This window comes from Motacilla alba, unplaced genomic scaffold (genome assembly GCF_015832195.1).
Source record: "Motacilla alba alba isolate MOTALB_02 unplaced genomic scaffold, Motacilla_alba_V1.0_pri HiC_scaffold_34, whole genome shotgun sequence".
In the NCBI taxonomy this organism is placed as follows: Eukaryota; Metazoa; Chordata; class Aves; order Passeriformes; family Motacillidae; genus Motacilla; species Motacilla alba.
The window spans coordinates 121,204-146,819 of record NW_024037436.1 but is presented as its reverse complement, the minus strand read 5'-3'; the positions used below and the strand labels follow the sequence as shown (position 1 = coordinate 146,819).

General features: G+C 52.5%; 1 protein-coding gene and 1 long non-coding RNA gene across 3 annotated transcripts; one reads left to right on the top strand and one right to left on the bottom strand.

The window, feature by feature from the left end:
- Positions 1-6,784: 6,784 nt before the first annotated feature.
- Positions 6,785-23,802, bottom strand: LOC119696585 (zinc finger protein 160-like). The gene is given in 6 exon segments (XM_038126346.1): positions 6,785-7,401; positions 10,021-10,197; positions 10,200-10,237; positions 20,887-21,859; positions 22,445-22,517; positions 23,710-23,802. Coding segments are annotated over 5 exon segments (1,815 nt in total). The 5' UTR covers positions 22,491-22,517; positions 23,710-23,802; the 3' UTR covers positions 6,785-6,820.
- LOC119696650 lies at positions 8,544-11,800 on the top strand. Of its 2 annotated transcripts, none has more exons than XR_005255630.1 (3): positions 8,544-8,875; positions 10,104-10,311; positions 10,512-11,800. It is a non-coding gene; the product is annotated as an uncharacterized LOC119696650 (long non-coding RNA). The 2 variants fall into 2 exon arrangements; XR_005255631.1 differs by having other exon boundaries at positions 10,104-10,341.
- Positions 23,803-25,616: the final 1,814 nt, after the last annotated feature.

Here is a 25,616-nt window from a genome sequence, read left to right as displayed (position 1 = left end):
TCTCTGACCAGTGAGATGTCTGCAGCTTAGGGTGGAATGTGATTGGGTGAAATTGCCCAGTACAAGCCAGCTTGTATTGTAACTCAAGGGTCTCACTCAGGGCTGCTGTTTATAGGGCCCAAGGGATGGGCTTTAGTCACAGACATTTTCCATCCTGGCCCAAGCTCAGGCCTGTGACTTTCTGGGAAAGGTTGAGAACAAAAATATGATCCCATTTGAGATGTTATTCAGGCAGAAAAAAGAAAAAAAGTTTCCAAAGCTGTAAGTTAATAAGCAGGAGCTTTTTGGAAGCACCAGTCCCTGGAGCAGATAGTATTTGTGGTAAGCCCCAAAGGAGCTGAGGGTCTGATCATCAAGGCCAAGGCCTAAAGAGCATTCCTCAGATCATGCTTTGGCTTAGGGAAGGGTGGATGGACTCTTCCCCGAGTGTGTCCACTGATGCTTTGTGAAATCTGAGCTGCTCCAAAACCTCTTTCCTCAATTCCCACACTTGTAAGGCATTCCCTATGTGCTGGTGCTGGTAGGTAGTGAAGGTGGAGGGAGGTGTCCCCGCCATAATGCCTGAGCTGCTCCTTGGTGTAGATGTTCCTGTCCATGAACCTCACCTGCTCGGGGTCGTTCAGGAAGTGGCACTTGGCCTTTCCCATTCACTGAACACCCCTCTATGGGCAGAGAGGCAGGCCAGTGGCACCTCAACCCCCCAGCAACCCCCTGCACCCCACAGCAGGTTGGGAGCTCAAAGAGGCCCCCCCCTGCTCCCTTTTTCACATCCCACTCTGCCACACGGCCACCACAGCACTGGCTGCTGGGTGGGAGGAACCCCCCAAATGGATGGAGGGTTGGGAAACCCCCAGAGTGGATCTGCCCCCTCAGAGCCCCCCAGAACCACTCCGGGGATTAAATTATGAGGAACATGAAAGGACCCTCATAAGAGCATGTTTGCACTGACCCACCACCTCTTATACCCCCTCTCCCACCCCCGTCCCATCGTCCTCCACAACCCCAGTTCCCCTCTGGTCAGTTTGGGGGTGGCCTACCCTCTCTCTCGCTTCTTTTGGGTATCCCTCCCATGTTTCCCCACTCTTCCCCCATTTTTCCATCATGTCTATCTCCCCCGCTGACCTGAGAGCTCCTGGTCCACAGACGAAGGGATAGAGGAGGAGGAAGAGGAGGAGGAAGTGGAGGAGGAAGAGGAGGGGGGAGTGGAGGGATAGAGGATGAGCGAGAGGAGGAAGAGGAGCAGGGAGAGGAGGTATCATGTGCATCCACTGTTTACTGCAACTGCAGCCTCTCTGCCCCAGGAGGATTGGCACCTCGCATCCCTCAGGTGACCAGGGAGAGGGAGCTTGGATATCTCAGGCAGTCTCCAAGAGCGTTGGTTTTGGGGGGCATCCCATTGCTCCTGCCAGCAAGTGCTCAGTGCTGGCCAGGGATGTGGAATGCTGGTTTTGGGGACTCCCAGGGAGAGCCGAATGTGGGAAAGCTTGGGACTCCTGGAGTGGGGAAAATGGAAATGGGCAATACTGGAACTGTGGACTGCCAGCAGACTGGAGGTGGGGGTAATATGGGTAGGGGAGAACCCTGGGTACCCCAGAACTTGAAATGGGGGTCTGAGAGAGGAAGGAGCCCAACAGCACAGAGGGGTATGGACCTCACTGAAGTGTAGGCTGGAAAAAGGGGGAGTCTGAAGAGTGACAATTCCTGCGACTGCTAGGAGGCTTGAGACAGGGAACCCCTAATACTTGTGGGACCTTCAGCAGCACAGGCAGGGGGAGCCCCAAGAACCTCAAAGTGGAGAGACCAGACATGGGTTTTGGGCTGAATCTTGGTGTTTTGAAAATCTCTATGAACACAAGATGCCCGGTGACTTCTAGGGATAGACTTGGGCAGGAGGAACCTCCAACCCAACATGCTCACACCTTGTTTATCATCCCAAAAAAGGATTTCTTATTCCAAAACTTGGCCAGATGGAGGAGGAGCAGGCTGCAAGGAAGAGGAATGTAGGAATGCAAGCGGCTAGGATGAATAGTGGTTTAGCCTCAGTGGCATATACAAGAGGCATCAACCTGAGACCATGGGAAACAGGATACTGAAAGTGAGCTGTCTGGTCAGGTCATGGTGAAAAGAGTGTGGTCATGGGAGTTAGTATGTTGATGGTATGTTAATGGAACTATTCTATATTAACTCATGTTTCTGGTTCTTGTTCTCAGTTGGTTTGGGACCTGTCACATATAAGGTCATGTTCCGACTTTGTGTTCCTGATTAGACTCCTGCCCTCAGAATACTCCTATATATTGTCATGTTTGCCACGCCCCCCTGTCATTGGATCTTGCCCCTCAGATCGTGCAGTTTCTGTGTTTGTTATTTTGCTGTTAAAGTTCTCTATTTTTCTGGCAAATCCATTGTTCCCATCTCTCTATTTTGCCACATTCCCCCCGGCTGGACTGGACTTGGGGTTGCAGCGAGCCAGACTGCGATAGAGAAAGATGCCCCAGGACACCCAGGCAGGTCAGGAGGAAGTCACTGCCCCTTTCCCCCGGCTCTGTCTTTTAGTTGAAAATTGCTCTGGGCTGCAGGACAACCCCAGTGTGACACTGTCCTGCCAGGGATGGATTGGACGATCGCCTTCCCCTTCCCTCTGCCATGGAGGAAAACCCCATCCTCTCCTTGTCCTTCCTCCCCCAGGCACTGAGCTGCAGACAGAGACCAGGGAGGAGAAATCCCTGCAGCAGAACCTCGTGGAAGAGGCCGTTTTGAGCAGCTCCACAGTGCAGGAATCCAAAAGGGAGGAAAAGCCCCAGAGATCTCACATGAGGAGGGTCTGCGAACCCAGCCCGGGGAGCTGTGAGGAGGAAAAACCCTCCCTATGCCGGGAAGGCAGCCAGAACTTCAGCCAGACCTCTGACCTGGGGTCCAGCAGCATATTCACACCAAAGAGAAACCCTACAAGTGCTTCTTGGAATGTGGGAAGAGCTTCAGCAACAGCTCCAACTTCCTCATCCACCAGTGGGTGCACATGGGGAAATGGCCCTACGAGTGTAAGGAATGTGGGAAGAGCTTCACTCGGAGCTCCATCCTGATCCGCCATCAGAAGATCCACACAGGGAAATGGCCCTATAGGTGTTTGGAATGTGGAAAGAGCTTCAGTGACCACTCCTAGCTCCTCTGCCACCAGAAGGTCCATACTGGGGAATGGCCCTGTGAGTGTTCCAAGTGTGGGAAGAGCTTCAACTAGAGCTGCCACCTCATCACCCAGAGTGATGCCTTGACCTCACACCAGTGGTTCCACATGTAAGAGAAGCCCGGCAAGTGCCCTGACTGCAGGAAGAGCTTTGTCCAACTTTATCACCCATCAGAGGACAAATATTGGATGACCCACAGTGACCCCCATTGGGCAGAGACCCAGTGGTCTACACTGGGAAAAGATATGTTGACCAATATTCCCGGTGAACCACATTGGGCAGAGACCTGCTTACCCACATTCCAAGTGATCCACAATGGGAAGACATCCGGCTGGTGGCATCCACATCCTCCTTGTTCCCCACAAGCACCTTGATGAATGCAGGGGAAGGAACATCCATTAGAATGCAGACCAACATTGGAAATTCATTGGGAAGAGCAGTCTTTTTGACTTTAGACCCCAAAAAATATCACCAGCAGCCACCACGCATTTCTTCAGGAGGCATCAAGCAAAACTGGATGATCTTTGAGGTCTTTTACAACAGAGGTGTTTTTAATTCCATTGTTCTAATTCTCTATGGCCCACAGGCATCTTCCACAGACAAGGGGTGATGGATTGGTGCAAAGACCAAACTATTCAAATCAAAGGCTCCAAAAAGGCTCTTCTCACCCAAACAACTCAGCAACAGAGATACTCACATGACACCAACATGTAAATCCTTCTATTTGGGCCTTTGTTTTCTTTTTAATCTCTTACAAACAGATGAAATTGGGGTTAAAATAAAGTAATTAAACAAAGACCTTCAAACTCCAACTATTTCAACTTGATTTCAAGGAAAATTTGGAATTTAGGGGGATAATCAGGAGGATTTGGGGATTTTTGTGGAGATTTGGGCTTGTTTTCCACAAAGATAGGGCTGCTCATGCCAGGTGATTGGGGTCATGATCTTGTAGTCGTGTCAACAGTATGTGTCCCTGCACTGCAGTACCTGAGCTCATCTCCTCCACTAATTCCAGTTGGGTGTTCCAGTACTGGGCCTGGGTGTTACTAGATGGGGTGTCCCCTCAAAGTTCCCAAATCACTGCTGAAGTGCTGGAGCTGCTTTAGGTTATAGATGTTCTTGTTCATTAATCTCACCCACTCAGGGCTGTTCAGGACACTGAACTGTCACACTTCAGCGACACTGGGCTTTTCCCATCCACAGGAACACCACTGTGTGGGCAAGGAAGCAAGCTGGGGGATGCACCCTCCCTACCCCCACCACCCTACATCAGGTTGGAAGCTCAGGGGGCCACTCTTGACCCCTCTTTCCAGCCCCCCTCTGCCACAGGGCTGCTGCAGCACCAGCTGCTGTGTGAGGGGAAGTCCCCCTTTTGCTCCCGAGGGATGGACAGGGACATTGGGGCCCCTTCCAGTGTGGATCTCATCCCCCCCAGAGCCCCAGGGAATCACTCCAGAGATCAAGTGATGGGGGATGCGAAGGGTCCCCCACTGGGAATCCTTTTCCCACTGTCCCACCTTACCTTACATGTCCTCTCAAACACCTTTCAGTTCCCTCCCCTGGCTCCCTGCTCAACCCAGAGCCGGGGGAGCTCCCAGCACCACCAGTGCCACCAGCACGGCCCCAGTTGGTGCCACTCTGGGCCAGCACTGGGCAGGTGCCGACAGCCCCAAAGCAGCTGTGCTACACTGGGAGCACCAGTCCGGACCAGTTCAGACCGTGGGCGGCATCAGCCGTGCCCCGGCAGAGTCGGGCCCCTGCCCGCACTCCCCCTGCCTCAGCTGCCCACTCCGGGACAGCTCGGGGGGCCTGCCCCTGGCATCCTCCACGTGTTCCCTTCCCAAATTGCCCTGGCGGGGAGCGCTGGGGGTGGGGGTCACAGCTGGAGTCCAGGTGAGGAGGCTGAGCGCTGCGGGTCTGCCCGGACACTGCCGAGTCACCAGCACCAAGTGCTCTGCTCGGCTGAGCGCTGCCTGAGGGCGGGGCTGCAGCAAGGGGGGACACCCTGCCCCAGGAGGGATGTCCAGCAAATGGGGGGACCCTCACAGGCTACGTCTAACCCCCTCCAGCGGGTTGACCCTGACTGGATGCAAGGTGCCACCAAAACTGCTTTGTCCCTGCCCTCTGCACCTGGACAGGGGAGAGAAAAAAAAAAGGAAAGGCCCAGGAATTAAGATAAGGATGAGGAGAGATTGTTCCACAAACACTGTCACAGGCAAAACAGACTCACCCTGGGGAAAGGACCTCAATTTATTACCAACCAAATCAGAACAGGATAATGAGAAGGAAAAAAAAACTTAAAAATTCCTTCCCCCAGCCTTCCTCTTTCCCGGGCTCTCCCTCCTCCCTCCAGCAGCACAGGGAGATGGGAATGGATGTCACAGTCAGTTCATTGCAGCTTGTTCCTCGTCCTGCTGCTCAGGGAGAGAAGTTGGGAGTCCTTCCCCTGCCCCACTGTGGGTCCCCACAAGGCCTCAGGTCCTTCCAGCAAAGCTGCTCCAGCATGGGCTCCTCTGCCCAGGGATGCACAGGGCCCTGCATGGAGGCTGCTCCAGCACGGGCTTCCCACGGGCTCACATCCTTCTTTTCGGGCATCCCCCTGTTCCAGTGTAGGCTCCTCCAGGGGCTGCAGGAGAATCTCAGCTCCGGCACCTGGAGCAGCTCCTGCCCCTCCTCCTGCACTGCCCTGGGTGCCTGCAGAGCTGTTCCTTCCACATGTTCCCACTCTGCTCTTCTCTGGACCCAATTCCATCTGCATAAGACCTTTTTCCTTCTTGAATCCACTATCCCTGGGGTGTCACTGCCATCTCCTATGGTCTTGGTGTTGGAGAATTGTGGGTCCGTCCAGAAGTTGGCGTTGGCTTTGCTGGACATGGGGAAATTTCTGTCAGCTTCTCACAAAAGCCACCCCTGTAGCCCCCCACTTCCAAAACCTGGCCACACAAACCCAGTACACAGGCCACCTGGAACATGGATCACCAGGTCTTGGCCCAGTGAGGGTCACTGTGAATCATCCAATGTGGGTCCTCTGATGGGTGATGAAGTTGGAGCAGCAGACGAAACTCTTTCCACAGGCAGAGCATTTGCAGGGTGTTGTGGGGCATCCACAATGAGCCTCTGTGAACGACCTGCACTCGCAGAGCCCAGAGCAGGCTTGCTTAAACTGCTGACAAACAAGGCCAGAGACGGGTCTTTGTGTGGAGCTCCAGACCTGGTTTACTGTGATGAAGAGGGTCAAGGGACAGAAGGCTGAGGACAGGGTTTTATATGGGGTGGAAAAGAGGCGGCTCAGACGGTCAAGGGCCAATGGGAACTGAGTACAAGTGATACAGAGGAGGGGCAGCCAACTGGGGAAACAATGAGGCAACAGGGGTGGAACATCACAGTAAACTGGGACCAACAGGAGACGAGAGAGGGGAGAACATTCTAGGGGGAGTACCTATAAGGAAAAAGTGCCAGTTGAACTGGGTGATACCAATAAAGCCTGTTGCATTCACATGAGCCTGCAAATGCCTATGGGTGAGATCACTGTATTCAGAGGGGTGTCTCTCTTTGGACCCTCGTCACCTCTGCCCTTCCAAGGCTGAGGTATTACAGCTCCAGTGGTGGGCCTCTGGGCCTCCACAGCAGGACTTCCCTTACAAGTGGGACTGTTGGTGTTGGGTCAAGCCAGAGCTGCTGGAGAAGCTCTTCCCACACTCCTCACACTCGTAGGGCCTCTCCCCAGTGTGGATGCGCCGGTGCAGGGTGAGATGGGAGTTGCGTCTGAAGCCCTTCCCGCAGTCGGGGCAGCGGAAGGGCCTCTCGTCTGTGTGAATGCGCTGGTGCAGGAGGAGATGGGAGCTGGTCCGAAATCTCTTTGCACACTCAGGACATTCATAGGGCCGTTCTCCACTGTGGATCTTCTGGTGCTGGATCAGGTCAGAGCTGGTGCTGAAGCTCTTCCCACACTCCCCACACTCAAAGGGCCGGTCCCTGGAGTGCAGGCGCTGGTGGGTGAGGAGGTTGGAGCGGTCATTGAAGCTTTTCCCACATTCCAAGCACTTGTAGGGCCGTTCCCCTGTGTGAATTACCTGATGGCGGATCAGACAGGAGCTCCGGCTGAAGCTCTTCCCACATTCCAAGCATTCATAGGGGCGTTCACCAGTGTGGATCATCCTGTGGCGGAAGAGGTGGAAGCTCCGGCTGAAGCTCTTCCCACATTCCACGCATTTGTGGGACTTCTCTTCCATGTGAGGCTTCTTCACCAGCTCTGAGCTCCAGCTGAAGCTCTGGCCGCCTTCCTGGCATAGGGCGTCTCTTTCCTCCTTGGAGCACCCTGAGCTGGGTTTGCAGCTCCTCCTTGTGCGGGATCTCTGGGGCTTCTCTTCCCCATTGGCTTCCTGCACTGTGGAGGCACTCAAAACAGCCTCTTCTGCAATGTTCTGCCATGGGGATTTTTCCTCCTTGATCTCTGTCTTCAGCTCATAGCCTGGAAGAGAAAGGACAAGGAGAGGATGGGATTTGCCTCTGTGCCAGAGGGAAGGGGAAGATCCCCCCAGTCTGTGCTCAGCAGGACGGGCAGCAGGGGGCCGTGCTGGGCTGGACGATGGAGCAGAAATGAGGGGGAAACTGGAAGTGACTTCCTCCTCACCTGCCTGGCTGTCCTGGAGCATCTTCCTCTTCCTTGCAGCCTCCTCCTCCATTCAGCCAAGCCTTAGGAAAGACAAATCCTGGTTTTGGGGGAAAACAATGTGAGTGTGCTGAGTTGGAGGTTCCTCCTGCCCAAGTCCATCTCTAGAAGTCACCAGGTATCCTGCATCCGTGAAAACCTCTGAAACACCATGATGCAGAAAAAAAACCCCTCCAAAATATTAAGATTTAGCAAAGGAGTCCTCCAAGATTCCCCCCTCTCTGGCCTCTCCATTTTGGGGTCCTGGAGGTCTTCCCTCTCAAGGGTCCTGCTTAGGGTTGCTGGAAGTTTTAGAGGTCCTAGGGGTCCCTCTCTGTTTCAGCTGCTGGGGGTCCCAGGGTTCTTCACGCTCGCCCCACTCCAGGATGCCGGGGACGTCCCCCCTCCCAGTTCCCCGTTTCAGGGTCGACAGAATCCTGCCCTCCCCGTTAACTCTTTGCTTCCTCCTTTCTAGTCTGCCGGGGGTATTCCAAACAGGTATGGCCCCTCTCCGGTCTCCCACGCCAGGGGCAGCCAGAGCCGGTGTCCCCTACCCCCGCCGGGCGATCTCCAGCTGGCGAGCGAGACCCCGCACGCTCCCCGCCGCAGCCTGGGCTCTGCCGACAGGCACGGCCGGGATCCCCCCCCGAACAAAACAATTCCCAGGGACGCCCAAGATATCTGGGGTGCGTTCCCCCTCCCCGGTCACCTGCGGGATGCGGCAGGGCAGATGCTCCAGGGGCCGGGAGGGCTGCGGACACAGGGCGCGGCGGACACGCGAATTTCCTCTTCTTCCGCTTTCTGCTGCTTTTTCTTCTTGTCCTTTGCAGAAGATCAGACGGCTACAGAAGCTGACCTCCTGGCCCTGGCACATAAACTCAAGGCAAGAACAAAAATGAAGACCCTTCTCCCTCGTCTCCTTCCCGCTCCTCCTCCTTTTCCGGCTCCTGCTCCTCCTCTTCCTCTCCCCCCGCTCCCGCGCCCGGCTGCTCTGGGGGGACGGGACGGGACGCGTTGTGAACGGGGAAGAAGGGAGAGGACGGTAAGGACGGTGGGTCAGCCCCGAACCCAGATGGGGGGAGCTGGGATTTGGGGGCACGATGGGAAAGGAGTGGGAGAGGGAAGATGAAGGGAGGTGGCTCAGCGGGAAAGTGTTTCCCAAAGGGGGTCCCTTCATATCTCCCTTGCGTAATCCCTGGAGGGGTTCCCTGCGGCTCTGCGGGAAGCGGATCCTCACTGGAGGGCTCAGGGGGGTTCTGCCCACCAAGCAGCCTCATCATCCCCAAACTTCAGCTGTCTAATTTCAGGCCCCATCCGACCCCTCCTAATCCCCATCCCACCCCTCCCAATTCACATGCCACTTGTCCGAAATCCCATCTCACCCCTCCCAATCCCTATCCCATCTGCCCCAGTACATATCCCACCCCTCTCAATTCACATCCCACTCCTCCCTAGCCCCTTCCTTCCCCTCCAGGGTTTGCAGCGTTGTGGGATTGAGTGCTTTTGGGGTGGTATTGAGTCATTTTGAGGTGGGATTGAGCCATTTTAGGCTGGGATGGAGACACTTTCAGTGGCATTGAGTGGTTTTGAGGTGATGGGTGGAACCCCTCACCTTTTGGGGTGCAAAGTAATGGAGGAAACTCCTCCAAATTCCCTCAAAAACCCCAAATCCTCCTGAATATCCCCCAGACTACAAATTCCACCCCCCTCCCCCCCCAGTCCCTGTAAAATGGTGAGGGTTTAGACATCTTTGATGAGATTCTTTATTTTTACACAGTTTTGGGTGTTTTTAAAGGATAGATCACAAGAAAATCAAGGCCAAAATTAAAGAATTTACGTGTCAGCATTGTTTGAGTATCCATGGGGCTGGGTTGGGTCGGATTGTGTTGGATGGGTGAAAGAGCCTTTTTTGGAAAGGTTCCCACAAAATTGTCTCCAAAATCTTGGTCTCTGCCAGTGCTGGATTACCACATCTGTGACCAGCTTGAATCACCAGGTTGATTCAAGTCCCAACACGGTCACCATAGATAACAAAATGTGAGTCCTCTACTGGGTGAACTTGGAGCAGTGAACAAAGCTCTTCCTGCAGGCAGGGCACTCACAGGACTTCCCGTACCTGTGGGACTGTTGGTGTTGGGTCAAGGCAGAGCTGCAGGAGAAGCTCCTCCCACACTTGGGACTCTTAGAGCTTCCTCCTGGTGTGGATGTTCTGGTGGCAGATCAGGTTGGAACAGTCACTAAACCTCTTTCCACATTCCCTGCACATGTAGGGCTGTTCCTCAGTGTGGATCTTCTGGTGGCACATCAGGCTGAAGCTGTGGATAAAGCTCTTCCCACATTCCAAACACTTTTGGGGCTGTTCCCCATGTGCACCCACTGGTGGATGAGGAGGTTGGAGCTCTTGCTGGAGCTCTTCCCACATTCCAAGAAGCCCTTGTAGGGTTTCTCACCATTGTGAAGCTGCTGGTCAACCACCAGGTCAGAGCTCATCTGCCTTCCCAACACAGGGTGGGTCTTTCCTCCTCAGAGCACCACGGGCTGGGTTTGCAGGCCTCCCTTGTGGGGGATCTCCATGGCTTTTCCTCCCTTTTGACTTCATGTGCTGTGGAGCCACTAAAAATGGTCTTTTTCATAAAGTTCTGCCACGGGGATTTGTTCTCTCTGGTCTCCATCCACAGCTCAGTGCCTGGGGGAGGAAGGAACAAGCAGAAGGAAGAAGGAAGAAAAAGGACAAGGAGAGAGAAGAAGGAAGAAGGCGAGGAAGGAGATTTGCTTCCATGCCAGAGGGAAGGGGAAGGAGATTTCCCCTCAATCCATCCCTGGCAGGACGGTGTCAGCAGCAAGGTTGTCCTGCAACTGGGGACCATGCTGGGCTGGGAGATGGAGCAGGAGAGAGGGGGAAAGAGGCACTGACTTCCTCCTCACCTGCCTGGGTATCCTGGAGTATCTTCCCCACAGTCTTCTCCATCCAGCCAAGGCTTGGGAATGACAAATTCTGTTTTGGATGGAAATAATCAAGGTATGAGCTCATTGGGTTGGGGTTCCTCCTACCCCAGTCCATCTCATATATATCAATATGGTCACCTTGTATATGTAAAAGCCTCAGAAACATGAAGACTCAGAGTCATAAACCCTCACATGAGTTCTTCCTTTCTAGTTTCCTCTTTCTGGGGTTCTGGAGGTGCCCCTTCACTGGGCTGCTGGGGGTCCCATGGGTTCTGGGCTTCCCCTCTTCTTGGGTGCTGTTTAGAGATGTTTGAGGTGTCCCAGGGGTCCCTTCTCCCCTAACTGTCTACTTGGACATGTCTGGGGCCCCAGGGGTCCTCCTGATAAGAGAAATGGGTCTTAATGCCTTCACAAAAGACTATGTGTGAAAGAACCAATCAGGTTCTGAAAGAAGGTGTGTGGAGGTCTTCATGAACATCAAGCTGTATGACTTTGTTGCAGAACCCAGACAGTTTGAACTTCTGAGCTTTAGGGGAATATGCAGTAGGTGGTTCGGAAAGGCTGTACCTCAGGCAATGGGGAAACAAAGAGGGCAATACACGGCCAAAAGTTTAGGATAAAAGGAGGTTGCATCCTCCTTTTATGAGGAGAGCCCCCACAGGGGGTATGCCCTAGTGGACTCTCTCCCTTTGTTCGAATAAGCTTGCAGGGCTCCTCTGTCTCCTTTGTGAGCACCGGCTCTTCACAGCGTGATTTTCCCACACACCCATCTCCAGGCTCCCCCCTCTCCAGGCTGCCAGCGGTTACGGCTCCTCTGCTGTCCCCTCTGTTCTCCCCTCTCCGCTCCAGACTGCCGGGGATTCTGCCTTCTCCATGCCCTCATTTCAGGGTCCCGGGGTGTCGGAATCCAGAACATCCCTCTGGGTGCCCTGGATGGCCAGAGCTGCTGGCAGGGGGCTCTGAGACCCTGGCATGCAGCCAAAGACACGTGGGGTTTTGATCTTAGCCCGTGGAGCAAATTACCAACTCTGTATGAAGAATTACAAGCCACACACACACAAAAGTTAGATAGCATAGTAGAGATAATCACGAAGTGAAAGGAAGGATTTTTGAGTGCTGTACAGGGGGGTTTTAAGCCTTGTACGCAGGGGTCCAAGTTTTGTACATGGGGGTCAGGAGGTCTAAGATGGAGGGATTTGGGTGTGCCCTGTCCTCTTTCTTTCTCCTTCCTAACCTCCATGTCTTTGGTGATGTTGGCACTCACAGATTGGTTTAGAGTAGAAAGTCACCATTCAATATAGATAGTAGGTATTGGAGAAAAAGTATAAACATGTAGTACGTAATATATGATATAAAAGATAGCACCAGCCCCCTGGGAGGGCAGGGTGCCTTTGTCTGAGCTGCTGAACGGGCCACAGCAGTTCAGGGAGAAGAATCTTGTAGATAACCAACAATAAACAACCTTGAGAACAGACAACAGAAGACTACTGAGTCTTTCTTCGAAGGCACGGGTTGGAGGAGAGACTTTTCCATCTTTCGGGGTCATCCCAATCCGGGGGTGAAACCCCACACCGGGGTTCTCCCCCTCGGCTCTCCCAAACCGCGGGCGTCACCCACACTGCCGGCACTCGGCGATCGCCACATGGCTCCGGGACTCCGCATTCCCCCGCCCACCGCTGCTCTGCCGGCAGCCGCCACCGGGACGCGCCCCAAAAAAACCCCACCTGTAGGGGATGCCCCGAGATATTCAGGGCCATCTCACCTGCAGAGCGCTGGGGGGACGGAGACGATGCTCCCGGGGGGGTACAGTGAGAGGTGGACCCCCGAGCTTTCTCCTTCTCCATTTTCATCACTCCTCTTACTTCCTGCTCCTCCTCCGTGGCCACCCTTTCTCCCTCTCTGCACCACGGCCACCCTAAGTTAAGCCTGTTATAAATATATCAAAATTCATGATCAAATAAAGTAGAATCACATATATAGAGGATAGGACACAGGACATGTCTAAACATAATTCCCAAACTGAGAAGGGGCTTACATTCACATAAGACATGCCCAGGCACGTTTTCCAAACTAGAAGGGGTTTACATCTACTGGGACTGGGAAACCAACTTACCTCATATTATGAGTAGAAAAAGGTGTTAATTTTTTTTTTAAAAAAAAGGTTGCATAGTTAAATTGCTGCTAAGTTGGAGTTTTAACTATTTGTTGTAATCACCTGCTGTTAATGGTTTTTCTCTAATTACCTGTTGATGGTTAAAAATCCCCCTTTCTTTGAGCATCCCCTCCCCGTCCCGCCGCAACCTCGGAGTCCATCGGGGACTGCAAAGGTGAAACCGGAGCTAACATGCAAATATGAAAGACCAGCATGCAAAGGTGTAAACCCCATACCAAATCCTACAAAAAAACCCTAAAGCAATGAGCCAACATGGAAGTAAGAGATCTAAGTGATGTCTAAAGGTGAGCGACTGAATCCAGTGTCTGTTAAGATCCTTTTTACCCCTCACCCTAACCTAGTAGGAAGGGGAGGTCGAATGTAGAACTGCACAATTGGGACCTTCTGAATGTCCTGCGAGGAAAGGAGTCCCAGGCTCTGCCTGCGTACCAGCGGACACAGCTGCAGTCATCCACCTCCCCCGTACCATTCCTGGGAGCAGCAGCGGTAGCGAGGGCCTGATCCGTCAATTCTCCCCACCTCAGCTGATTTCATTTTAATGAAGGCCTTAAAAAGGAGAAAGACCTCCTGTCTAATTCATTACACCTCACACATACCACCTCTAGAAATACTGAATTTACATGCGAAGAGGGGGAGGCTGCAGGAACTGGAGATCTTAAGGTACAAGACCTCAGTTGCCCACCTGGCCATGGATGTCTAAAAGATAGCATAATGATAACCAACTTAAACATGAATAGACACTTCTGGGAAACCTACTAAACACTTGAAAGCCTATTAACAGGAACCACTATTCAACATGTATGCGTTCCGGGACTCGGTGTGTGTATTGTGAAGCAGCTTTTGTGCCAAAGGAGAGGGGATTCTGTGAGGAACAGGAAGGAGAGATGAATATGGATTGAGCCAAAGTCCCGGGCTTGGCCCTGTCCTTTTTGATTCGTAGCTGGCACAAATAGTAACCCGAACGCAAAATAAATTTTCTCTTTTTATTATTCTGCATTTCCTTCCTTCCTTCCTTCCTTCCTTCCTTCCTTCTTTCCTTCCTTCCTTCCTTCCTTCCTTCCTTCCTTCCTTCCTTCCTTCCTTCCTTCCTTCCTTCCTTCCTTCCTTCCTTCCTTCCTTCCTTCCTTCCTTCCTTCCTTCCTTCCTTCCTTCCTTCCTTCCTTCCTTCCTTCCTTCCTTCCTTCCTTCCTTCCTTCCGACACTTCCTTCCGACACTTCCTTCCGACACTTCCTTCCGACACTTCCTTCCGACACTTCCTTCCTTCCTTCCGACACTTCCTTCCGACACTTCCTTCCTTCCTTCCTCTTTGTTCCTTTTTCTCCTTCTCCTTTTTTCTTCTTTTCCTTCTTCGTCTCCTGCTTCTCACCACTTTTTTTACATGTTCCTTCCTCTTCCTCCTTCTCCTTGCTCACTTCTCTCTGTGAAAAATGCATATTTTATGATTGGCTTTTTGCAAATATTAAAATGAATATTATATGTGTTATGTTAGAAAGTTATGCTGTATCAATTTTCTTAAGTAGTGTGTTATATATAGTTTTAGATTATAACATAATGTTAAAATAGAAACTATGCTGTGTAAGATACTTTTTTTAAAGAGGACTTGCACCAAGATAGCAGCCACAGGACACCTAAGTCTTTCAGAGAAAAAGAATTTATTGCTCTCTTATCAGAAGAAACTAACTTCTTCCCACCTCGCTGGTCAGGATTAAGAAGAAGAGGAAGAAATTGACACTGACCAGATGTTGTGATGCACTAGATAGTTATTTAGATGCTGCACTGGGTGTTATGTTACGTGAAACCTTTCCCTCAGGTGGTTGTTCCCTTGGTAAGGTGATCTGTCCCTTGTAGCCCCTCCCTTCGCCCCTCCTCACTGGTGTCCCCTTGGCTGTGGCCTTCCGTCCCCGCCTCCCATTCCGCGGGTATGAATGTCCCTTGGGATTGGAATTCGGTCTCTTTTTTTCACCTGGATGGTCTCTGATGCAGATGTCCCTTTCCAGCTAATAAAGAGGACATCAGAACCATGTGGAGAAAGAGGGCTTCTTGTCCTTTGCTTCGTCTATGTAGGATCCGTGCAGGCCAAAGTCCCAAACTAGCCGGGGGGATTTACAGCCTGAAACCCACGGATCTTTCAACCAGACAGAATCCTTTGTTTGAATGGAATTTGTGCGTCATGTATGAGGTGTATGAATTTGCAACAGGCTGTTGCTTTTAAGGGTTAATCCTCTATTAACGGGTGTCCTTTTTCGGCCTTATTTTGCCCACAAAGAGGTACCCGGACTGTCCATCACTCTTTGTTTTTATTGTCTCATGTTGTCCTAAATCCTAATTGTCCAAATTTTATTACTCTAATTATATTACTATTTTTACAACCATTTTATTACTATTAAACTTTTAAAATTCTAAAAACAAGTTATTAGCGTTTTTCACTTTTTCTTTTTCTTTTTTCTTTTTCTTTTTCTTTTTTCTTTTTCTTTTTTCTTTTTCTTTTTTTACTTTTCTCCATCCTCTCTTTCTTCCCTCTCTTTGTTTTTTCCTCTTCTTCTTCCTTCCTTCCCCAGACAATTAGCTGTGGATGGTGACCAAAGGGGACAAATTCCCACAGCAGAACCTTGTGGAAGAGGCCATTTTGAGCAGCTTCATGGTCCAGGAATTCAACGGGGAGGAAAAGCCCTGGAGATCCCACAGTAGGAGGGGCTGCATGCAAACCCAGCCCAGGAGCTCTGAGGAGGAAAGACCCTCCCTGTGCCAGGAAAGTGGCCAGAGCTTCAGCCAGAGCTCAGAGCTGGGGGTCCAGCAGCGGCTTCATGATCGAGGGAAGCCCTACAAGTGCTTGGAGTGTGGGAAGAGCTTCAGCTGGAGCTCCCACCTGATCCGCCACCAGAAGATCCACACTGGGGAACGGCCCTACACATGTGGGGAATGTGGGAAGAGCTTCAATGATGTCTCCACCTTCGCCTCCCCCCAGCAGCTCCACACTGGGGAACCTCCCTACAATGTGGGCAATGTGGGAAGACTTTCAGCCAGAGCGCCGACCTCCTCACCCACCAGTACCTGCATATGGCAGAATGGCCCTTCAAGTGCCCTGACTGCAGAAAGAGTTTTGTCCACAGTCCGACCTGGTTATCCACAGTGTCCACAGTGGGGAGAAGCCTTATGAGTGTCCTGAGTGTGGGAAGAGGTTTCGAGCAGCTCAATTCTCATCAGGTATCAGCAAACACACATGGAGGAGAGACCTTATGAGTATCCTGACTACGGGCAAGAGGTTTTGGAATAGCTCACATCTCATCAGGCATCAGGGGACACACACCAGGGAGACGGTCTACAAGTGTCCTGAATGTACGAAAAGATTCAGCCAGAGCTTTGCCTTGACAAGACACCAACAGACCCACCAGTAAGGGAAGCCCTACAAGTACCATGACTACAGGAAGAGCTTGATTTGAAACTCTGAGCTCATCACCCACTAACATCTGCACACTTGGGAACAGCCCTACAGCTGTGGGGAATGCAAGAAGAACTTTAGATGGAGCTCTTGCCTGATTTGCTACCAGAGGACCCACACAGAAGAACCACTCTACCAGTGTGAGGAATGTGGGAAGAGTTTCACTGATGTCTGCAGCCTCATCACCATCCAGTGCCTGCACACTGGGGAATGGCCCTACAAATGTCAGGAATGTGGGAAGAGCATCACCTGCTACCTGATCCACCACCAGAAGATCCACACTGGGGAACAGCCTTACGAGTGTCCCGAGTGTGGGAAGAGGTTTCAGAATAGCTCAAATCTCATCAGGCATCAGGGGATGCACACAGAGTAGAGGCCCTTCCGCTGTACCAGCTGTAGGAAGAGCTTCAACTATAGCTCCAATCTCATCACCCACCAAGACATCCACAGCTGGGTGAAACCCTATGGGTGTTGGGAGTATGGGAGGAGCTCCTGCAGCTCTGCCTTGACCTCACACTGCCCCCATCAATAAAGGAAGCCTTTGTGAGTGCTCCAGTGGGGAGGGAGGGGGGGAAGAGCTTTGTTTATTGCTCCAACTTCTTCACCCACTGGAGGACACACACTAGATGATCCACAGTGACCCACATTGTGCTGAGACCTGATGATCCATATGCAGAGCTGGGATGCATTCAAGAAGCAGCTGGTTTTTTGAGGCCTGTGATGAACAGGGATAATTTGAGGAATGGGATGTTCCCCAGGTGACCACCAGAGACCCTTAAATGACCCCAACTCTAATGAGTTCCAAGAAGTGATTTAAATATGTGAAAGAATTTGAAGGGAATGTTTAGCATATATGTATGAGTTTGGGAAATGTATTATTATGTATTAATTATATAAATACAAACAAATATGAGAGAGAGCTGAGTGTGTGTGTGATAGGGGGAGTCATACTCTGCACACACCTAGCACTGAAATAAAGCTGCTTCCTAATAGTGAAATTACAGAGTTAAAGTGTTTAGTTCCTGTTTTCAGTGACATTTTCTTGTTATCCAGCCCCAGCTCCGCATACAATCCCCAGCTCCAAACAGGTGCTGGCATTCCAAAAGCAGCTGGGCTGTGCAGTGGGGGTGGGGGGGCGGAACGTGGTGTTCCTGTCCCTGCCTCGCACAGCCTGGGAGCTCCGGTCCTTGAGGGGTATCCTTATTCCACAGAAGAATCTCCATGTCCCTATCCCCCTACGAACTGGATATGTCAGGAGACTCTGCAGTTAAAATTTGGGATGGGACTGTTCCAGTCTGAAGGTCAACACTGTCAGTCAGATGTGCCCAGGCCGCTGTGCCAGCTCAGCAGCTTGGGATAAGTTATCACTTGGTTGTTCCTTTATCCAGGTATTTTAACAGATCTCCTGCTGTATGTTATCTCACTGTCATTCAACGCCAAAAACAGTGGAAACTGCCTTCTTCATTTACTGCTGGCATGTTTGCAAACAGGGCATTTTTCGAGTTGTTTGACCATATTCAGGCAGAGCATCCGAGTACAGGTCTCCCACAGGATGTCCCTGCCCACTGTCCCACCCCCAATTTTCCTCATTCTCCCATTCATTTCCCATCATCCCTTCAATCCCCAGCTCCCCCTACAGCTTAGTTTCAGGGTGTTCCCAACACCCCCGCCCCCCCACCCCTGCTCGGCATTGGGAACTCAGCCCCTTCACACTCAGATTGGAAGTCAAAAGATCCTCTTCTCCACCCTTTCACACTCCCTTCTCATCATACCTCTAATCTCCAGGCTTCCCCAGAACTTGGTTCGGGGCTGCCACCTACCTCCCACAAAATTTGGGGGTTTGATGTGCCCCTTTCACTGAGTTCTGTGGATTCCATACTCCTCCCACTCCGTTTACTGGTCCCAGACCAAACTTTCCACCTCCTTCTCATCGCCCTCAGATCCCCAGCCCACCATACCCCGCTGTGGGTGTGTGTGTGGGGAGGGTCCTACCCCACCCTTTTCCCATCCTGCCCTCACTGCTTCCCGCCCTTCCACCCCCCGTTCCCCGAGCGCTCCGCGCCCGCAGCCGGGGATGCTCCCGGTGCCCGCAGTGCGGCCCCAGCTGTCCGAGCCCCCGCGCCGGGCAGTGCCCCCAGCCTCCAACACAGCCGCACGGTGCAGCGGGGTCGTCCCCAAAGCGGCCCCGGTAGCACCAGACCGGACCAGCGCTGTCCATCGGCCATGGCAGGGCCGAGCCCTGCGGGGACAGCGCGAACGGGCCCGGCCTGGGCGCCCCCCACCTCCCCCCTCCCCGAATTCCCCTGGCGGGGGGCGCTGGGGCCGAGGGGCTGCAGGTGGGCAGCGCTGGGTGGTCCGCCTGGACTCTGGGGAGTCATCATCGGCTGAGCGCTGCCGCAGGGCCGGGGCTGCAGCACGGGGACACGCTCTGCTCCAGGGGGGATGACCTGCAATCGGGGGACCCCCACAAGCCGCTTATAACCCCATAGCCATCGGAGGAACCATGGGGTCACCCCAACCTCCCAAAATGAGGGCAAGGGTCCTCCACAAGCCATTTATAACCCTGAAAATTGGCAGAAAACAGCAAGATCCTCTCCAAAATGGGGTCACCTCATCCTCCCATAATGAGGGGGCATCACTCCAGCCCTCGAGAATAGCAGGGAGTCACCTCAGCCCCCGAAAATGAGCAGTATATTCCCAAAAGCCATTCATAACACCTCAAAATTAGCAGAAAGCAACAGGGCCCTCACCAAAATGGGCTCCCTGTACAGCTCCCTATGGAGCCCCTTTTCCAAGTGCCAGAGCCACCTGTCTCCCCCCTCTCCCACCACCCCCCACTCAGGATTCTGGGTACCCCAAAAACTCGCTCAGGAAGGGGGGTGCCCAAAAAATCCCCTCAGGAATGGGGAATATCCCAAAATCTCTTCAGGAATGGCAGATACCCCCAAACCTCCACAGATTTGGGGGATACCCTGAAACACCTTTGGGGACATGGTTCCCCCCATCCTTAACATCCCCTATCTTTTGCTATCTTATTCCAGATCCCTTCCCACGCGTCCCAAAATTCATTCTACCCCCTAACCTGAATCTCACCACTCCCAATCCCAATCCCACCCCTCCTAGATAAGATCCCCTTTCCAAGACCTGTTTCCTCCATCCCATCCCAGCCCTCCCAAACCTCATTCCTCTCTTCCAAACTCCATCCCACTTCTCCCAAGGCACATCTCACTCTACCCCAAACCCCATCCCAACCCTCCCAATTCACATCCCACCTCTCCCAATCCCCATCACACCCCATCCCACCCCTCCTGGGGTTCTGAGGGTGCTGTGGGATCACATAATTTTTGGGGTGGAATTGAGCCATTTTGAGATGGAATCATTCCCCTAAGGGGTCGGACTGAGCTATTTTAGGTTGGGATTTAGCCATTTTTCAGTGAGATTGAGTAATTTTGATGTAACAGATTGATCCCTCTTGGATTTGGACTGCAAAACAATGGAGAAAACTCCATTTCTCCAAGTATCCCCTAGAACTGTCACCATGACATTTTTATAAAAATCCTTTTGTCAGGATTTTCTTCTCCTGAGAAGCTGAGATGGCCTCAGGAACAAATGAGAACAATTGTTATCTGCTGCTGTGGAATGCAGCAGGTGCTTCCTGGATTGGTCGATGTGGGCTATTTCTACTTGGTGACCAATCAAGGAGGCAGCAGCTCTTGGACTCTCTGGGAATCACAAGCCTTTGTTATTCATTCCTTTCTATTCCTGTCTTGCCTTCTGATGCATCTTTCTCTCTGTTCTTTTTAGTATAGTTACAGTGTGGTTTTTTAAAATCTAATATTTATCATAATATAATAAACCAGCCTTCTGAAACACGGAGTCAAGATTTCTCTGTTTCTTCACCAAGTCCTGGCTGCCGTGAAGACCACATCATAGAACCTCAAAATCTCAGTAAAATGGTGGCAGTTCAGAGGTTTTATTCAATTTTTTTACCCCAACCTTGGGTGTTTTTAAGGGATAAACAGGAATCAAAAGAAAATCAAGGTCAAAAGAAAAATATTTACATGTCAGTATCTGTGAGTGTCCATGTAGTTGGTTTGGGCGGGTGGAAGAGCCTTTTTTAGAGGGGTCTCTACCCCATTGTGTTTAAAATTTTGGTCTTTGCCCCAGTCCATCACCACTTGGCTGTGCAAGACACCCATGGGCCAGAGAGAATTAGAATTGTGGAATTATTTAAGTTGGAAATGACCCTAAAGATCATCCAGTGTTGCTTGATACCAGAGGAAGAAATGACTGGATGGAGCAGATGAGATTTTTTGGGTCTAAAGTCAACAAATCCGCTCTTCCCAATGAATTTCCGACATCAGTCTGTGTCCCAATGGATGTTCTTGCCTCTGTTCTTGCACCTGTTCATCCAGGTGCCTATGGGGAACCAGGAGGATGTGGAGACCACAAGCCAGGTGTCTTCCAGTGTGGATCACCAGGATCATGGGTCACATGAATCTTCCCATTTCCTTCCCACAGTTGGAGCACTTGTAGGGCTTCTCTTACCAGTGGGTCCGTTGGTGTGACGTCAAAGCAGAACTCTGGGTGAAGCTCTTCCCACACTTCAAGCACCTGTAGGGCCTCTCCCCAGTGTGGACGCGCCAGTGCTTGACTAGGTCAGAGCTGCGGATGAAACCCTTCCCACAATCAGTGCAGTGGAAAGGCCTCTCCTCTGTGTGCATCCGCTGATGCATGAGGAGATCGGAGCTGGTCTGAAACCTCTTCTCACACTCCTGACACTCGTGTGGCCGTTCCCCAGTGTGGATGCGCTGGTGGATGACAAGACTGAAGCTGCGGTTGAAGCTCTTCCCACATTCCAAGCAGTTATATGGCCGTTCCCCAGTGTGCAGCCGGCGGTGGCTGATGAGGTGGGAGCTCTGGATAAAGCCCTTCCCACATTCCAAGCAAATGTGTGGCCGTTCCCCAGTGTGGAAGCGTTGGTGGTATGTGAGGCTGGACCTCTTGCTGAAGCTCTTTCCACATTCCAAGCACTTGTAGGGGCGTTCCCCTGTGTGAAGGCGCTGGTGGACCACCAGGTCAGAGCTCTGGCTGAAGCTCTTCCCACATTCCTCACATGCGTAGGGCCGTTCCCCAGTGTGGATCTTCTGGTGGCGGATCAGGTGGGAGCTCCAGCTGAAGCTCTTCCCACACTCCAAGCACTTGTAGGGCTTCTCCCTGTCACGAAGCTGCTCATGGGCCACCAGCTCTGAGCTCTGGCTGAAGCTCTGTCCACCTTCCTGGCACAGGGAGGGTCTTTCCTCCTCAGAGCTCCCTGGGCTGGGTTTGAAGCTGTGCCTCATGGGGGATCTCTGGGGTTTTTCCTCCTTGCTGACTTCCTGTGCTGTGGAGCTGCTTAAAACAGCCTCTTCCACAAGGTTCTGACATGAGGATTGGTCTTCCCTGGTCTCTGTGTGCAGGTCATTCCCTGGGGGAGGAGAGAAAGAGAGGAAGAGAAAGGAGAGGAAGGAAAAACGAGAGGAAGGAAAAAGAAGACAAAAGAAGGAATGAGCGAGACAAAGGAACAAGGAGAGGAGGGATTGAGGAGAGATAGGAAGGAAGAAGGAGCAGGAACAGGGAGAGGAAGGAAGTGAGAAAGACAGAAGAAGGAAGAAGGAGAGGAATGAAAAAGGAGGAAGAAAGACAAGAAGGAACAAAGAAGGGGAAAAAGGAGAAAGGAGAGGAAGCAATGAGGAAAAGGAAGTAAGAAGGAGCATGAAGAAAAAGGAGGAAGGAGAGACAGGAAAGAGAAGGAACAAGGAAAAGAAGGAAGAAGAAGGAACAAGGAGAGGAAGGAAAAAGCAGAAGAAAAGGGAGGGAGAAACAAGGAGAAGGGAGAAGGAAGAATGAAGGAGAGGAAGGAGATCTGCCTCTGTGCCAGAGGGAAGGGGAAGAACATCCCCCCAGATTCATACCCAGCAGGACAGCTGGGGTTGTCGTGCAGCCAGAGGTGATGTTGGGCTGGGAGATGAGGCAGAAGAGAGAAGGAAAGGGGCAATGATTTACTCCTCACCTGCCTGGGTGTCCCAGAGCATCTTCCTCACAGTCTCCTCCTCCATCTGGCCAAAGTTAGGGAATGATAAATCCTGGTTTTGGTGGAAAATACAAGATGTGAGTGTACTGGATTTGAGATTCCTCCTGCCCAAGTCCATCTCTAGAAGTCACTGGGCATCTTGTCTCTATAAAAGCCCCAAAACCACTAAGACACAGCCCCCAAAACTCCAAGATTCAGCCAAAACCCGCTCTAGAATAGAAAATTCAGCCTGAAATCTATAAATGGCCCAGATTTAGCCCAAAAAACAACAAAAACAAAAAAAAAACCCACCAAGATTCACCCCCCCAAAACTTCAAAATATCAAGATTCTGCCAGAGAAAAATTTCCCAGTAGGTCCCCCTCTCTGATCTCTCCACTTTGGTGTTTCAATGGTCCGCCTTCTCCAGGCTGCTGGGGGCCTCCATGTATTGGGGATCCTCATTCTGGGATGCCAGGGGTCCCGAGAATCCCAGAGGTCTCCCCACTTGGAGGTTCTGATGGTCGCTCTTCTCTGGGCTGCTGGGGGTCCAGTGGGTCGTCCCGTCCTGTCCCCCGTCCTCCCCCCCCCCCCGTCCCCCCCCCCCCCCCGTGGTCCCCCTGCTTCCAAGGATTTTGGAAGTTCTGTGGGTGTTTTCTCCTCTCACTATTTGCTTCAAGATTCTGGGCGTTCCAGAGTTCCCTCCCACCTTGAGTTTCCTCCTTTGGCGTTCCTTGGGGGAGCTCTCTCCAACCTATCCCGCTCCCCTGGCTGCCGGCGGTCCCCCCTCTCTGGGTTCCCCGTTTCTGGCTCCCGAGGGTACCCTCTCTCCAGGCTTCTGCCTCTCCGGGCTCGACCCCCCTCCAGGCGGCTGGGGATCCCCCAGCTCCAGTATCGCCTCTCTCCGGGGCTCCCCCCCCCACACCTCGGCTCTTTTGAAGGGCCCCCAAAACCAGTGTCCCATTCCCCCGCCAGTGCCGGGCGATCGCCACGAAGGCGGGCTAACAATGGAGGCGGCGGGCCTTACCAGAAAGACCAACCCCCACGGCGGCTCCGGGAACCCGGCATCCCCCCGCCCCGGCTCTGCGGCCAGCCGCCACGGGGACCGCTCCAAAAACACCCACCGCCCGGGGACCGTCCACTATCCTCGCAAGGGGCATTTCCGGCTCAGCTGTGGATTCCCGGAAGAGCCCAAGATCCCCCTCCCAGAAAAACTCTACCAGGAACCCCGCATGACATTTGCGGCGAGCTCCCCCTCCCCGGTCACCTGCGGGATGCGGAGGGAAGGACCGATGCTCCCAGGGCGGGGGCGCTGCAGTTACAACGAGCTGCGGGCTTGTGGCTCCTCCTTTTCCTTTTCCTGCCCCTGCTCCTGCTCCTGCTCCTCTCCTGCCCCTGCCCCTCTTCCTTTCTTCTTTCCCGCCTCCTCCTCCTCTTCCTCCTCCTCCTCCTCCAGCTACTTATTTTTCTGCTGAATCCTTACTCTTCCTCGTCGTCCTTCATGCGTCCTCCCCCTGCTTCTCCTTGTTCATCCCTTCTCCTCTGCCTCCTCCTCTTCCAGGCACCCTACCTGTGTGTATAGACTGGGAAAACAGAGGCTGGAGAGCAGCTGCGGCAAGGGGCCTGGGGATCCTGATCGGCGTCCCTGCGGATCTGAGTCAGCAGTGCCCTCGAAGCCAGGAGCGCCGTCCGTGTGCTGGGTGCATCAGGCCCAGCATCGCCGGCCGGGCCGGGGACGGCACTCACGGACAAAACATACTGGTGGGGATAGGAATTGAATTAATTACCTGTCAAAATAACAGCCGAATAATGAAAAGTAAAATGGATTCTACAAACACCTTCCCTGACCCCGCTCTCTCTTTCCCGGGCTCTCCCTCCTCCCTCCAGCAGCACAGGGAGATGGGAATGGGTGTCACAGTCAGTTCATTGCAGCTTGTTCCTCGTCCTGCTGCTCAGGGAGAGAAGTTGGGAGTCCTTCCCCTGCCCCACTGTGGGTCCCCACAAGGCCTCAGGTCCTTCCAGCAAAGCTGCTCCAGCATGGGCTCCTCTGCCCAGGGATGCACAGGGCCCTGCATGGAGGCTGCTCCAGCACAGGATTCCCACGGGCTCACATCCTTCTTTTCGGGCATCCCCCTGTTCCAGCATAGGCTCCTCCAGGGGCTGCAGGAGAATCTCAGCTCCGGCACCTGGAGCAGCTCCTGCCCCTCCTCCTGCACTGCCCTGGGTGCCTGCAGAGCTGTTCCTTTCACATGTTCCCACTCTGCTCTTCTCTGGACCCAATTCCATCTGCATAAGACCTTTTTCCTTCTTGAATCCACTATCCCTGAGGTGTCACTGCCATCTCTGTTTGACCCACCCTTGGCAGTGATGTGTCTGTTCTGGAGCCAGCTGGTGTTGCCTCTGCAGGGAGGCTTCTGGCAGCTTCTCACAAAAGCCACCCCTGTAGCCCCCCCCGCCACCAAAACCTGGCCACACAAACTCAACACAGGCACTAATGAAAGATCCCTGGAAGGCCCTTGCTTTCTCTTTGGGAACTATTTGTCAGGTCACCCCTCATGTCACAGGTCTCACCTGGCCTGCCCCATTTGTCCAGCCGGACAGAAAGAAAAGAGAGAAGAGAAAAGCAGGAGGTAGGAGAGAAGGAGGTAGAGAAAGAGATCTTGGGAACAAAAGAGGTATGGGGAAATGCACCAGGATGGCAAGAGAGACAGAGAAGTGGACAGGGGTATCTGTGGTTACTGCAGGCTCTGCTTTTTGCACAGATGGGAACCTGGTGGTACCAAGTTCTGCTGGTGGGCTCCTGAAGTGAATGTCAGTGCCTTTCTTTGGGAAGTACAACAGCTGGGCCCATTGTTGCTGTGCAGGTTGTGAGATACAAAGCTGTGTTTCGTGTCAGGTACATACAGGCAGTGTGTGTACTTGTGATTGTGATATGTGTGGAAACTGATCATGGGATAATTAAAGGATGAATTCTAATAAATAACTGAGGGAGCAGTAAAGCATGGAAGAAGGCCTTTGAACTTATCCTTTGTTTGCAATTAACCTTTATTGCATCCGAATTAAAGCTTTAAGGATGTTGCTATTTGACAGGAACTTTTTGCACGTAGCTAAGCATTAAACAGCTTTGCAATAATAACCTTTTGAAGTATAATTTTAGAACACTGCTTGTAGTAG